Here is a 14,467-nt window from a genome sequence, read left to right on the forward strand (position 1 = left end):
CCAGAGGCCGAGAAGGCTTTCCAAAGCCTTAAGTCTGCCTTGTGCCAACCACCTGTGTTAGTTACCCCCGATTTCAGGCGAGAATTTCTGGTCCAGACAGATGCCTCTAACACAGGCTTAGGTGCAGTACTCTCACAAGTAGTGAATGGTGAGGAGCATCCAGTGACGTACTTGAGTAGAAAACTAACCCCGGCCGAGAAAAATTATGCCATTGTGGAGCGAGAATGTTTGGCAGTAAAGTGGGCCCTAGAATCGTTAAAGTATTACTTGCTAGGCAGGAAATTCAAGTTGGTGACAGACCATGCCCCCCTAACATGGATGAAGTTAAACAAGGAGAGAAATGCAAGAGTGACTAGATGGTTTCTCTCCCTACAAAACTTTAATTTCACTGTGGAACACAGGCCAGGGAAATTACAGGCAAATGCTGACGCATTGTCAAGGGTAAGTTGTCTGTGGGGACAAAAGGCTCAGCCCTCCGGTCTGAAAAAGAGGGGGGGGATATGTAGACATGTCACTGGAGAAGTGATCGAGGGGGTGTACATCTCACCTAGGTTGCTACACAGTGTGAGATGGTAAATCCAGGATGGATCAGTTTCTCAGCAGCGATATGCTGCTGAGTTGTTATTTAATTTTGCCGGGCCTGGGTTTATATGGAATGGCAGGTAGGTTTGGTAGAGGGACCTGTCATTCCACATCCCCCGATCCAGTTCTGGGTTTGGGATCAGGTGAGCTTTGATCCTAATTAGCCTGGGAAGCTAAAGGCTCTGCAAGGTCTGCAGGTGATTGCTCCCAGCCAGGGAAACGAACAGTCTGTGTGTTTGAGGAAGCTGCAAGCACAGCCAGTGCTGGAGCTAACATCCACCCTGCGATATCCAGGCGAAAGACGCTGCGTTTATAAGTGTCAGATAGGTGAGAAGAACCTGTTAGTAAGCGCCCAGCCGGGCTAGGTTGTTTTGTTTTTGTTATTATTTTGTGCCTGTTATACACAAGAAGCACGGTGTTGCTGTATACTTTGTTTGTTGGACTGTTTGTACCACGAATAAACGCCAAGTTCTACTTTATAAAGTCCAAGTCTGCTGTGAACTGTGTCCAAACACACCCTACCCCGGGAAGATCCCTTACAATATATATATATATATATATATATATATATATCTCAATCATATATTACAATATTGCTATCCCACACCCCAGCACCACTTGCTGTCAGTGGTGAAGCCCTGTATATATATATATATATATATATATATATATATATATATATATATTTATATATATATATATATATCTCAATCATATATTACAATATTGCTATCCCACACCCACCTAACAACTGTCCCGAGCCACCCCCATCAAATCATTCCCTGCATCTATTACCTTTTGTACCACCCCCCCCCCCCTTTAGAACAGGGGTCTCAAACTGACAGCCCTCCAGCTGTTGCAGAACTACAAGTCCCATCATGCCTCTGCCTGAGGGAGTCATGCTTGTAACTGTCAGCCTTGCAATGCCTCATGGGACTTGCAGTTTTGCAACAGCTGGAGAGCTGCCAGTTTGAGACCCCTGCTTTAGAATGTAAGCTCTACAAGCAGCGCCCCCCTGTCCCTTCTGTATTGAATTGAACTGTACTGTAATTGTGCTGTCACTCCTTCTACATTGTAAAGCGCTGCGTAAACTGTTGGCACTATATAAATCGTGAATTATATATATATATATATATATATATTATTATTATTATTATTATTATTATTATTATTATTATTATTCACGATTTATATAGCGCCAACAGTTTGCGCAGTGCTTTACAATATAGAGGGGATATATATATATATATATATATATATATATATATATATATATATATATACACTTATCTAAACGCTTTCACATAAATATCTAAGATAACATTAAAAAGACTTTATTTTCCCAATACCGATGATGATGTTCAAATGTAACATTGTAATACTAGATTGGTAGAGCAAAGGTAAAGTGAGACTGATGTACAGTGGTGTGAAAAAGTGTTTGCCCCCTTCCTAATTTCCTGTTCCTTTGCATGTTTGTCACACTTAAGTGTTTCGGAACATCAAACCAATTTAAACAATAGTCAAGGACAACACAAGTAAACACAAAATGCAATTTGTAAATGAAGGTGTTTATTATTAAAGGTGAAAAAAAATCCAAACCATCATGGCCCTGTGTGAAAAAGTGATTGCCCCCTAAACCTAATAACTGGTTGGGCCACCCTTAGCAGCAACAACTGCAACCAAGCGTTTGCGATAACGTGCAATGAGGCTTTTACAGCGTCCTGGAGGAATTTTGGCCCACTCATCTTTGCAGAATTGTCCTAATTCAGTTACATTAGAGGGTTTTCGAGCATGAACGGCCTTTTTAAGGTCATACCACAACATCTCAATAGGATTCAGGTCAGGACTTTGGCTAGGCCACTCCAAAGTCTTCATTTTGTTTTTCTTCAGCCATTCGGTGGTGGACTTGCTGGTGTGTTTAGGATCATTGTCCTGCTGCAGAACCCAAGTTCGTTTCAGCTTGAGTACACGAACAGATGGCCAGACATTCTCCTTCAGGATCTCTTGGTAGACAGCAGAATTCATAGTTACTTTTATCACGGCAAGTCTTCCAGGTCCTGAAGCAGCAAAACAGCCCCAGACCATCACACTACCACCACCTTATTTTACTGTTGGTATAATGTTCTTTTTATGAAATGCAGTGTTCCTTCTACGCCAGATATACTTGGACACACACCTTCCAAAGAGTTCCACTTTTGTCTCATCGGTCCACAGAATGTTGTCCCAAAAGTCTTGGGGATCATCAAGATGTGTTGTGGAGAAATTGAGACGAGCTTTGATATTCTTTTTGCCCAGCAGTGGTTTTCTCCTTGGAACTCTGCCATGCAGGCCATTTTTGCCCAGTCTTTTCCTGATGGTGGAGGCATGAACGCTGACCTTAACTGAGGCAAGTGAGGCCTGCAGTTCCTTGGACGTTGTTGTGGGGTCTTTTGTGACCTCTTGGATGAGTCGTCGCTGCGCTCTTGGGGTAATTTTGGGCGGCCGGCCACTCCTGGGAAGGTTCACCACTGTTCCATGTCTTCGCCATTTGTGGATAATGGCTCTCACTGTGGTTCGCTGGATTCCCAAAGCTTTGGAAATGGCTTTATAACCCTTTCCAGACTGATAGATCTCAATTACTTTCTTTCTCAATTGTTCCTGAATTTCTTTGGGTCTCAGCATGATGTGTAGCTTTTAAGGATCTTCTGGTGGACCTTACTGTGTCAAGCAGCTCCTATTTAAGTGATGCCTTGATTGTGAACAGGTGTGGCAATAATCAGGCCTGGGTGTGGCTAGAGAAATTGAACTCAGGTGTGGACAACCACAGTTATAGTATGTTTTAACAAGGGGGGCAATCACTTTTTCACACAGGGCCATGATGGTTTGGATTTTTTTTCACCTTTAATAATAAACACCTTCATTTACAAATTGCATTTTGTGTTTACTTGTGTTGTCCTTGACTATTGTTTAAATTGGTTTGATGTTCCGAAACACTTAAGTGTGACAAACATGCAAAGGAACAGGAAATGAGGAAGGGGGCAAACACTTTTTCACACCACTGTATATGTATCAGTATCAGGCAAGCAATAGTGTATAGAGACTAATAAACCTCAGCAGCCAATCCGATTTAATCTTTTATTAGCCTAACTAGGCGCATTCTCAGAAAGCTTATCTCTGATTGGTCACTGGAAGTTACAGTCTAGCAGTACTTTCTCCTGTGCTACCAGATAAAGTCTTGGTGTACAACTGAAAAGCACCCCAATTCACGCCGCTCTCCTTCTTCTGTACAGCTGCACAACTGGAAACCGTTACCTTGGGATGAACCTCTGGTTTTTGCGCACTTTAAAATGTTTGGACAAGAACTTTTCTATCAAGAATTAAACAAACACTCAATAGAAAACATCCTCAAGGTGAGCAATGGAGGCTGTGAAGTGTCGCTTCTGATTCTCTGTCCTCAAGGAGAATTTATCACACACATCTAACATAAAGCCACATTAAAGGTACACTCCAACATTGAAAATTCACACTTGAAATGCAAACTTAACTTTCATTTGTAATTCTGTTGAGAGCAGAGGCAAGGTATAAAAGTTGGGGTTTTGAGGCCCAAGGATTAAGAGGAACTGAACTGTGGAAGCTGTTCCTAAAGTAAGGCAGGAAGAGGACAAAGGATTAGTCAGCAGTATTGTCTGTGGCCTTCCTACAGATGATCGTTCCCCATTACTGACTTACCATGTCTTCATCTACAATGTGTCTCTGTGGTGGCATCCATCTTGGTTGAGGCAGGGCTTTGCTTCCTCAAGTCAGAACCTCCAGCAAGAACAGTAGAGATATCACCAAATTAAGCTTCATAAAAAAAAAAAAAATACCTACAGAGTGGTTATAATGGGGGTGGGAGGGCAGGAGTTACTTTTTTTTAGTTGACCATAAATAAACTTTAAGGTGTTTGTAAACCCTCACATATACCCAGTGAAATGACTGACCTCAGGTGATACACAGAGATGAAACAGTTCTTCCTACATACATTGTGCCTGTTCATCTGCAGTCTTCTCTTATATCCTTTCAAAGTCCAGAATTTATAAAGCCTGCCTGAGCTTTCAGGAATCGGGGCAGAGAGCTGAAATTACACTCTACAGGGCTCAGTGAGGAGGATCCTGAAAGCTGATTGGGAGGAAGGGACACACTCCCACTTCACACAGCACAAAGGAACAGAGCTGAGGTTGTCAATCACAGGCTGTGTGCTGGAGATCCCTCCACTGTCATCTTTTTTCTGTTTGTGTCAGGAAAACTTGTCTGAAGTGATTCATGCTAATAGAAGTGGAAGGGCCAGCAGACAGAAATGACACTTAGTGCTCTGGATTGAGACAAGTACACACTTCAGAAGCATATGCTTTGTTCATATTTCATTTATGAGGTTCACAACCACTTTAAAGCCCAACTCCAGGTTAAAACAACGTCTTTTCCATGCACTGCACAGGAGTAACTGCTCGTTTTTGTCTAGGGGATTGAAGAACGAAGAGATACGGTGTATACCCAATCCCCGCCTGGGTCTGGTAGTCTTGTGCGGTAAACTGTCCCTGACGTCATCACGCCCATAGACATGAGGATGTCAGGAACAGTCCACCGCTGGATCATGGGGGAATGCTGTTTACCCGTGGATCGAAGGATCGGGTGAGTGTGCAGCTTTTCCTCACCCCTGGATAAAACAAGCAGTTGACCCGACCAATGTGGGCACAGCCCCACTGCATGCGGAAAAAAAAATTTGCCCGGAGCTAGCCTTTAATTTAATTTCCGTTTGTGTGTTTTTTTTGTTTAGTTTTTCTCTAGTGGAAAGTCTGCTTTATTACAAGCAGCTGTAAAGGCTCTGCAGACGGGTCTGGACATACGCTGGTCTAAGCCATTACTGTCGAGTGAAAATCGTGTGATCGTCCCAACGTGTGTGGGTCTGCCACTGGAAACCAATCTGTACTATTCATCCGTTACAAGGGTGCAATTACAAGGTATGTGCCGAGCTTAACACTCATCTCTCTGAGATGCAATGCTACAGAAACCTGAACTCTGGGAAAACCGCTTTATGCACGGATGAAATATATGGGAGCTGTTTAGCCTGATTTGAAAGCCTGTCCATCTAATCCCGACACACACAGCCATCCTAGGCAACACAGCCAGGTCGGTGACCTGACTTTTCATGCTGCAGTTAAGCAATACAGCAAGGTCATCTCCACTGCCTTAAACCTGTGATTGGGCAATGAAGGAGAAGCAGCAGTCTAAAGCCTCATGCACACGTATTTGGGTGTCCAGAAAGCGTAGGTGCAGCGTCCAGCATCCCGCTGCCAGCAAAATGTCAAAATCTATGACAGGCGAATACACAGCAGCTGATTGTTGGAATTTGGTGTTGGTGTTTAAAATTATATATGTTCAGGGACTTAAATTCTGGGTCCTGGTCTAACATCCCTGAATGCATACGCCCATAAACGTGAGTAGTTCTCGGAGCAGCCTTTGCCTTATTTATCCTGTTGTAGATCTTGACAGGCTGCTGGAAGAAGAGCTGGACACTGCACCTGACTAGCAGATCTGGACGCTGCACCTGACTTGCAGAGCTGGACGCTGCACCTGACTAGCGGACCTGGACGCTGCACCTGACATGCAGATTTGGACGCTGCACCTGACATGCAGATTTGGACGCTGCACCTGACTTGCAGAGCTGGACGCTGCACCTGACTTGCAGAGCTGGACGCTGCACCTGACTTGCAGAGCTGGACGCTGCACCTGACTAGCAGACCTGGACACTGCACCTGACATGCAGATCTGGACGCTGCACCTGACTAGCAGACCTGGACACTGCACCTGACATGCAGATCTGGACTCTGCACCTGACTTGCAGAGCTGGACGCTGCACCTGACTAGCAGACCTGGGCGCTGCACCTGACTAGCAGACCTGGGCGCTGCACCTGACTAGCAGACCTGGGCGCTGCACCTGACTTGCAGAGCTGGACGCTGCACCTGACTTGCAGAGCTGGACGCTGCACCTGACTTGCAGAGCTGGACGCTGCACCTGACTAGCAGATTTGGACGCTGCAGCTGACTTGCAGAACTGGACGCTGCACCTGACTAGCGGACCTGGACGCTGCACCTGACTAGCAAACCTGGACGCTGCACCTGACTTGCAGAGCTGGACGCTGCACCTGTGAAGACAAACCACCCTTTTGCTTGTAGCATAATAAAGTCATCACCCTGCTCCTTCCTGTCTATTTGTTCTATTTTAGTATGTCATAAATTCAAAGCTACACTTCATGTGCAACATTCACACAAATAGCTTAAAACAGGGATCCTTAAACTACGGCCCTCCAGCTGTTGCAAAACTACACATCCCGATAAGGCATTGTAAAACTCTGACATTCACAGACATGACTAGGCATGATGGGAATTGTAGTTCCTGAACAACTGGAGGGCCATAGTTTGAAGACCCATGGCTTAAAAGGTGGGGGTGGGGAGAGGTTAGAGAATGAGCCATTTGATCAATAAAGTTATATGTACGCTTATGAATGTGGAGTGTGGCATTCTATGTGTGAGATTCAGATTTCATAAAAAATATCAACAATCAATGATCAATATGCCAACCTTCCTTGATGCATTTCACCACTCCAGGCTTGTTCACAAGAATAGGGAACTTCCAGGATTGATGAAACGCGTCAAGAAAGGTTGCTTTGGGGTAGAGACATCACTGTATGCAGTCAATTCACTGATTATAAAAAAACACTCCAAGAAGAGCTAATTAGAGTGTGGCTGATATTTTTTCCTTTTTATTAATGAAGAATGGAGATGGACTGTGATGGCCAGTTTTAAGCAAAGCTATAGATCTGTGTGTGTTTCTGTTCAGAATTCAGAGTTGGCCATCAACAACTGTTTGGAAAAAAAAGTCAAGTGGTTCTGTTTCAAATGCTGCTTTATAAATTGATATATCTCCTTAGACCCAGTCTGTTAAGACAGCATGGTCACCTGCTGACTTGGCACCATCCACAGGCAGCTTAAGGTGTTACTAACCCCACAACAGTCTGTATATGCAGTAAAACATGCTTGTTATACTCACTGTGGAACCTAAGGGGTTAATCCTCCGCATTGTGTAAAAAGGCTGTTTGATCCTGTCTTCTCTGACCCTCCCCTTCTTTCACTGTCCCTAAATCCATCTGCTGATAGAACAGAGCCTTGCAGGCACTCAGAGCCTTGGGGGCACTCAGTTTGCTGTGTATTGCTAGGAAGTTTTTTTTTTCTTGGGCGGGTGCATGTGATCAGCACTGTCCAGACAGAAAGTCAGGAGTCATGCAGCCTCATAGGACTCAGAGGAGAATGACAACTCCTCCTACAAGCTTTAAACAGTGCTCAGCTGGACACTGATAGAGTCACAATACTGCTATAAACTGCTGATGGGAAAAGGTATTTAGCAGTTTATGTTTACTAAAATAATTGCATTTCCATGTTCTGTGTACTGTGGGTGATCAGATATGGTGAATGCAGAGTCCTGGGTTTAGTAACACTTTAACTCTTCAATAGATCACAGAAGTTGAATGCAATTCCATTTTACTTCAAATAATGGCAGTGCAGAGGATGTTTTTTAAATTGTCTTTTAAATTGTAAGAAGACATTGAGATTTCTAATAATGTTTCCTAATAACTTTTCCAATGAAAAAAAACAAATGGCCCAAGACACTGGGGTTAGACCCTCGAAAACGTATATTGAGAATGTAACTGTTAGTGCAAATACAAACTTATTGCAGACTTTATTAGTAGATGACCTTTTTAACCTGCACCATATTACACAGAAATTATATTTTACTGCTTTTCATTCATCTGTAAACTATTTTTCAATTACTAGCTCAGTCTCACATCACTCCCGACCCAAAAGATGGTCTAAGGATTCTCCAGTTACTTGAATCTAACATTAATCTGAAGGCAAAGCTTTCCTTAAGGTATACACACCATCCTGTATAATGTATGTGCAGTTATGTTGGGTCACAAGACAATATTGTTCTTTTAACTATTATAATTATTATAATTATTTTTATTATTATTATGATTTATGATTTATATAGCGCCAACAGTTTGTGCAGTGCTTTACAACATGAGGGCAGACAGTACGCTTACAATACAATTCAATTCTGGAGAATTAGAGGGTCCTGCTCGTTAGAGCTTACAATCTACAATCTAAAGGGGAGGGTCCAGTAATTCAAAAGGTAATAACTGTGGGGGGGGGGGGGGGGTGAGCTGATGGAGAAAGTGGAAAAACAGTTAGGTGGGGGCAGGATAGGCTTCTCTGTGGAGAAGGCTTTTCAGGGATTCCCTAAAAGTGGATAGAGTAGGAGAGAGTTGGACAGATTGAGGTAGGGAATTCCAAAGAATGGGAGAGGCTTGGGAGAAGTCCTGGAGGTGAGCATGGGAGGAGGTGATGGGGGAACTAGATAGCAGGAGGTCTTGGGAGGAAGAAAGAGAACCATTTGGTTGGTATTTTGAGACTAGGTTGGTGATGTAGCTGGGGTCCGAGTTGTGGACGGCTTTGTAAGTTTTTGTTAGTATTTTGAATTGAATTTGTTAGGTGAGCAGAAGCCAGTGGAGGAATTGGCAGAGAGGGGTTCTAGACACTGAACAGTTGGTAAGTTGGATGAGTCTGACAGCAGCACTCATGATGAGCTGAAGGGGAATAGACTATGTAAAGGTAATCCAGTGAGGAGGGAGTTTGTAGTAGGGGAGGCGAGAGTTGACCAGGGAGTGAGTTAGAAGCTTTGTGATGCCATTGGTTAGCAAGCTTTGGACAGTGATTGGATGTGGGGCCTAAAGGTGAGTTCCCCCTGGTATGTGGGGATGGGTTGATAGTTGTGCCATTGATCCTGACAGAAAAGTCAGGGGAAGAGGCATGTAACGAAGCAAATATTTTGAGCTCAGTTTTGGATAGACTGAGTTTGAGGAAGTGGTGTGGCATTCAGACTGATATTATTAGTGTAGCTAAAGCCCATACTTTTTATTTTTATTTATTTTTTATTTTAGAGCAATGAAGGGTTTCATTTCTGTCCGTGTCCTTATTTAGGAGATTCTGGGATTTTTTCCGGGGACCACTGCCATCAGGGGAGCATAAGATGGGAAAAACAAAATTTTACTTGTCACCAGAACAGGAATAGAGTGAAAATATTTCAATGAGGACATCTATTCTGGTGACAATTGTCCCCTTACTTTAGAAAGATGCCCTCTTAATGCATGTTGTGTCTTTTTGTAAAGTCACTTTAAAGTAAATACAATGCTCCTTTAATATGGAGATGGCACATTGTATCTGAGAGTTGTAAGCATGTGGTCCATCACTTACAAGATGTCAGTAGTAAACAATGTGATCATCTAACCTCCATTTACTACTGACACTAGGCAAAGACTTTAAAAGCACTGCTATGTTCTCTGTTATGGACCCCAGGTGTCCATCTTGGGAAAGCCAGTGCATAATACAGGTACAAAATTCTCAAAAGATTTGGGTGGCCATCTTGGACACAGAGGTGTGGGAAATGGACATAGGGACAGGTCACCGATTGATAGGGAAACTGACCTAGACCATGGGTGTCCAACCTGCAGCCCTCCAGCTGTTGCAGAACTACAGGACCCATGAGGCATTGCAATGAAAGTCCCATGAGGCATTGCAAGACTGACAGTTGAGAAGGGAAAGTTCATGCTCTGACCAGAAAATCTTAGAAGAGGACAGCATAAAGAAAGACATTGTAGACCCCATAGTTAGTGTGCTGGGATACTGGGAAATACTTTGTACAGTGGTAGGGTTAGGATTGCGCCTTCTGTTGGAATAACATTACCCTAGAAATTATAGGAAAATGTAATTTCTGAGTCAGCCTAAGAAACCATTCCTTTTAAAAAGAAATATGTTGCTGTTTTATCAACATATTGAAGAATCTCCCAGTAAAGTTTAGCCCTTATACCTGTTTATATGGTGCTCCCTGTCCCAGCAGTGCCATAGTAATCCTTTCAGTTAGTAGTTACGTCGGTGGCAGCACTGGCATGTAAACAATCTGCTGGCTGCTGTAGCAGTAAGGAAATTGTTTACATTTTTGCTCCCAGCTTTGTAGTAGAAGTGATGGGGGTGGCTATAAAGCTGCCCCAGTCACTTCTACATGCTCAGAAAGGACAAAGTACTTACAATCCCTAACATATAGATGACTACTGCTATTCCATATAATCTATATATGGAATATAATAATCAGAATGATATAACAGATCTACCGACTACAAATTAGAGGTAAATAGTGGCGCTAAGTGATATAACAACACCTAAGTAAGTATTACACACCCAATGAGTAGTGCTGTGCAAACATGAGAGAAAATATAGCAATATGAAAACAATCCATATAATAAATAAAAGCAGAGTGGTATCTTCGTGATGAGAAGTTCAATTGATAGACTGGCCCAACACCGTACCATGTGATCACTATCATGTCTCCCCTCCCCAATTAGATGTACACTCACCAGCATTAATTGCCTCACACATTCTCGTTTTTGGCGTATAAGGCAGTAAACCCCTCAGGTTCAAGTGTGTCCCATCACAGATGTTCCAAGTATCCAGAGACCCAAAGGAATCCATAATATATGGAAGAAAATGAGACTCCAAATAGTGTGATGATGTCAAACATAGGATTTATTAAAATCACACAGGTAATGCACTTACAAGAGTGCCATACAGCCACGTTCCGATGCGTTTCGTCACAGCGACTACGTCCTGGGATTGGCTGCATGGCACGGCAACCATAGTTATATACTCCCACATATGCAAATGACAGGCAATCCCTTACCCACCCACATAGTGTCCCCGTGAGCATGATATCTCTAGCATGCGCCACAAGAGCACATATATATATTGCATATATGAAAAAAACAGACATAATATCTATTGCAGTAACCATGTCTGTTACTCAGTACCAAAACAATCAATATATATATATATATATATATATATATATATATATATATATATATATATATATATATATATACAGTGCCTTGCGAAAGTATTTGGCCCCCTTGAACTTTTCAACCTTTTGCCACATTTCAGGCTTCAAACATAAAGATATAACATTTTTATTTTTTGTGAAGAATCGCCAACAAGTGGGACACAATTGTGAAATGGAACGAAATCTATTGGATATTTTAAACTTTTTTTAGCAAATAAAACTGAAAAGTGGTGCAAAATTATTCGGCCCCTTTACTTTCAGTGCAGCAAACTCACTCCAGAAGTTCAGCGAGGATCTCTGAATGATCCAATGTTGTCCTAAATGACTGATGGTGATAAATAGAATCCACCTGTGTGTAATCAACTCTCTGTATAAATGCACCTGCTCTGTGATAGTCTCAGGGTTCTGCTGAAAGCGCAGAGAGCATCATGAAGACCAAGGAACACACCAGGCAGGTCCGTAATACTGTTGTGGAGAAGTTTAAAGCCGGATTTGGATGCAAAAAGATTTCCCAAGCTTTAAACATCCCAAGGAGCACTGTGCAAGCGATCATTTTGAAATGGAAGGAGTATCAGACCACTGCAAATCTACCAAGACCTGGCCGTCCCTCTAAACTTTCAGCTCAGACAAGGAGAAGACTGATCAGAGATGCAGCCAAGAGGCCCATGATCACTCTGGATGAACTGCAGAGAACTACAGCTGAGGTGGGAGAGTCTGTCCATAGGACAACAATCAGTCGTACACTGCACAAATCTGGCCTTTATGGAAGAGTGGCAAGAAGAAAGCCATTTCTCAAAGATATCCATAAAAAGTCTCGTCTAAAGTTTGCCACAAGCCACCTGGGAGACACACCAAACATGTGGAAGAAGGTGCTCTGGTCAGATGAAACCAAAATCCAACTTTTTGCCCACAATGCAAAGCGATATTTTTGGCGTAAAAGCAACACAACTCATCACCCTCAACACACCATCCCCACTGTCAAACATGGTGGTGGCAGCATCATGGTTTGGGCCTGCTTTTCTTCAGCAGGGACAGGGAAGATGGTTAAAATTGAGGGGAAGATGGATGCAGCCAAATACAGGACCATTCTGGATGAAAACCTGTTGGAGTCTACAAAAGACCTGAAACTGGGACGGAGATTTATCTTCCAACAAGACAATGATCCCAAACATACAGCAAAATCTACAAAGGAATGGTTCACAAATAAACATATCCAGGTGTTAGAATGGCCAAGTCAAAGTCCAGACCTGAATCCAATCGAGAATCTGTGGAAAGAGCTGAAAACTGCTGTTCACAAACACTCTCCATCCAACCTCACTGAGCTCGAGCTGTTTTGCAAGGAAGAATGGGCAAGAATTTCAATCTCTCGATGTGCAAAACTGATAGAGACATACCCCAAGCGACTTGCAGCTGTAATCGCAGCAAAAGGTGGCTCTACAAAGTATTAACGCAAGGGGGCCAAATCATTTTGCACGCCCCACTTTTCATTTTTTATTAGTTAAAAAAGTTTCAAAAATCCAATAGATTTCGTTCCACTTCACAATTGTGTCCCACTTGTTGGTGATTCTTCACAAAAAATAAAAATGTTATATCTTTATGTTTGAAGCCTGAAATGTGGCAAAAGGTTGAAAAGTTCAAGGGGGCCGAATACTTTTGCAAGGCACTGTATATATATATATATATATATATATATATATATATATATATAAACAAATATCAATATAAAATAAAGATCAGGTTATAATTAAAATTTAATTAAAAACATATACGCCTCCAGATAAAACTCATGCACCCACTAATCTTTTTGGTACATAATAGAATCCCCAACTTATTTAAAAAATGTGTATATTGTATCAGCACTAAGGAGTTAATTAATTACTGCAATTTACTTATTCAAAGAATCACTAAAAATGATTAAAAAAACAATTTATATCCAATTCTATATTCAAGCAAATAATCAGAATACTGATCAGTAAAAATTAAAAAGTCTCATTAAAATGTATTTTTGGATTAATATTACCTTTGCCATTCAAAATACTGTATATCCTCACTGAATGCAAGCTGTTCTCTCCCTTTAAATATTAAGCTATTTAGTCTGTGAACTAGGACACTGATTTTAAGTTAATTTGTACCCCATTTTTAGTATGACCAAGGATATAGTGTTCATGATTGGGGTCAACACCAAACTGATCCAAGCCGGATTGGAGCACAGAACACAGGTCAGCCTTGTATTGCCCGCAAATGTGGAAGTGAACTTGAACATTGGGCAAAAACATTTCAAGATGGATTTTATCCCAGAGCTGCCAGACAATGAACTCTTTGCCATAAGGTATTTACAATCTGTCATTGTTACTTCTGCCTGCAAATGAAATGGTATCATAAAAGTGCGTAGATGTAAACAGTAACTCTGTGACAATTTATTTGCAAATCCTAAACAATTGCCATGTTTTTTACCAGAAAAAAACAGTTTTCACTTAACTTTCCTCCTTTTTAACTACTTCAGCTCTGGGCCAATTCTAAAGGCCCGTACACACGATCGGACATGTTGGATGTCAGGCTGTTGGCGGACAATCCGACCGTGTGTATGCTCCATCGGACAATTGTTGTCGGACTTTCTGCCAACAAATGTTGGCTAGCATGTTTTTAAATTTTTCGCCAACAAATGCGTGTTGTCGGATTTTCCGATCGCGTGTACACAAGTCCGTCGGACACAAGTCCAAAGTACAAACACGCATGCTCAGAAGCAAGGACGAGCCGGAAGCTGTCGGTCTTGTAAACTAGCGTTCGTAATGGAGAATTAACATTTGTGACGTGGCAAATTATAAAATCTCCAAATGCAGAGCACAATTCTCTTCTTCTTCAATGAGATAATAATGAAGCTGCTTTGCTGGTGATACTGATGGCTGCTCGGATTCCTTT

The 14,467-nt window shown here is 42.1% G+C and overlaps 1 protein-coding gene across 1 annotated transcript in view; it reads left to right on the plus strand.

The window, feature by feature from the left end:
• LOC143926554 (vitellogenin-1-like) overlaps positions 1 to 14,467 on the plus strand; it is a 269,217-nt gene that overhangs the window by 142,182 nt on the left and 112,568 nt on the right. The window contains exons 16-19 of the mRNA XM_077450393.1: positions 3,852 to 3,971; positions 5,375 to 5,558; positions 8,431 to 8,524; positions 13,692 to 13,877. Of these exons, the coding sequence (XP_077306519.1) occupies positions 3,852 to 3,971; positions 5,375 to 5,558; positions 8,431 to 8,524; positions 13,692 to 13,877 (584 nt within the window). The remainder of the gene's footprint in view (positions 1 to 3,851; positions 3,972 to 5,374; positions 5,559 to 8,430; positions 8,525 to 13,691; positions 13,878 to 14,467) is intronic.

The sequence above is a fragment of the Lithobates pipiens genome, unplaced genomic scaffold (genome assembly GCF_037356315.1).
Source record: "Lithobates pipiens isolate NorthernLeopardFrog02 unplaced genomic scaffold, aLitPip1_a1.2 Scaffold_23, whole genome shotgun sequence".
Classification (NCBI taxonomy): Eukaryota; Metazoa; Chordata; class Amphibia; order Anura; family Ranidae; genus Lithobates; species Lithobates pipiens.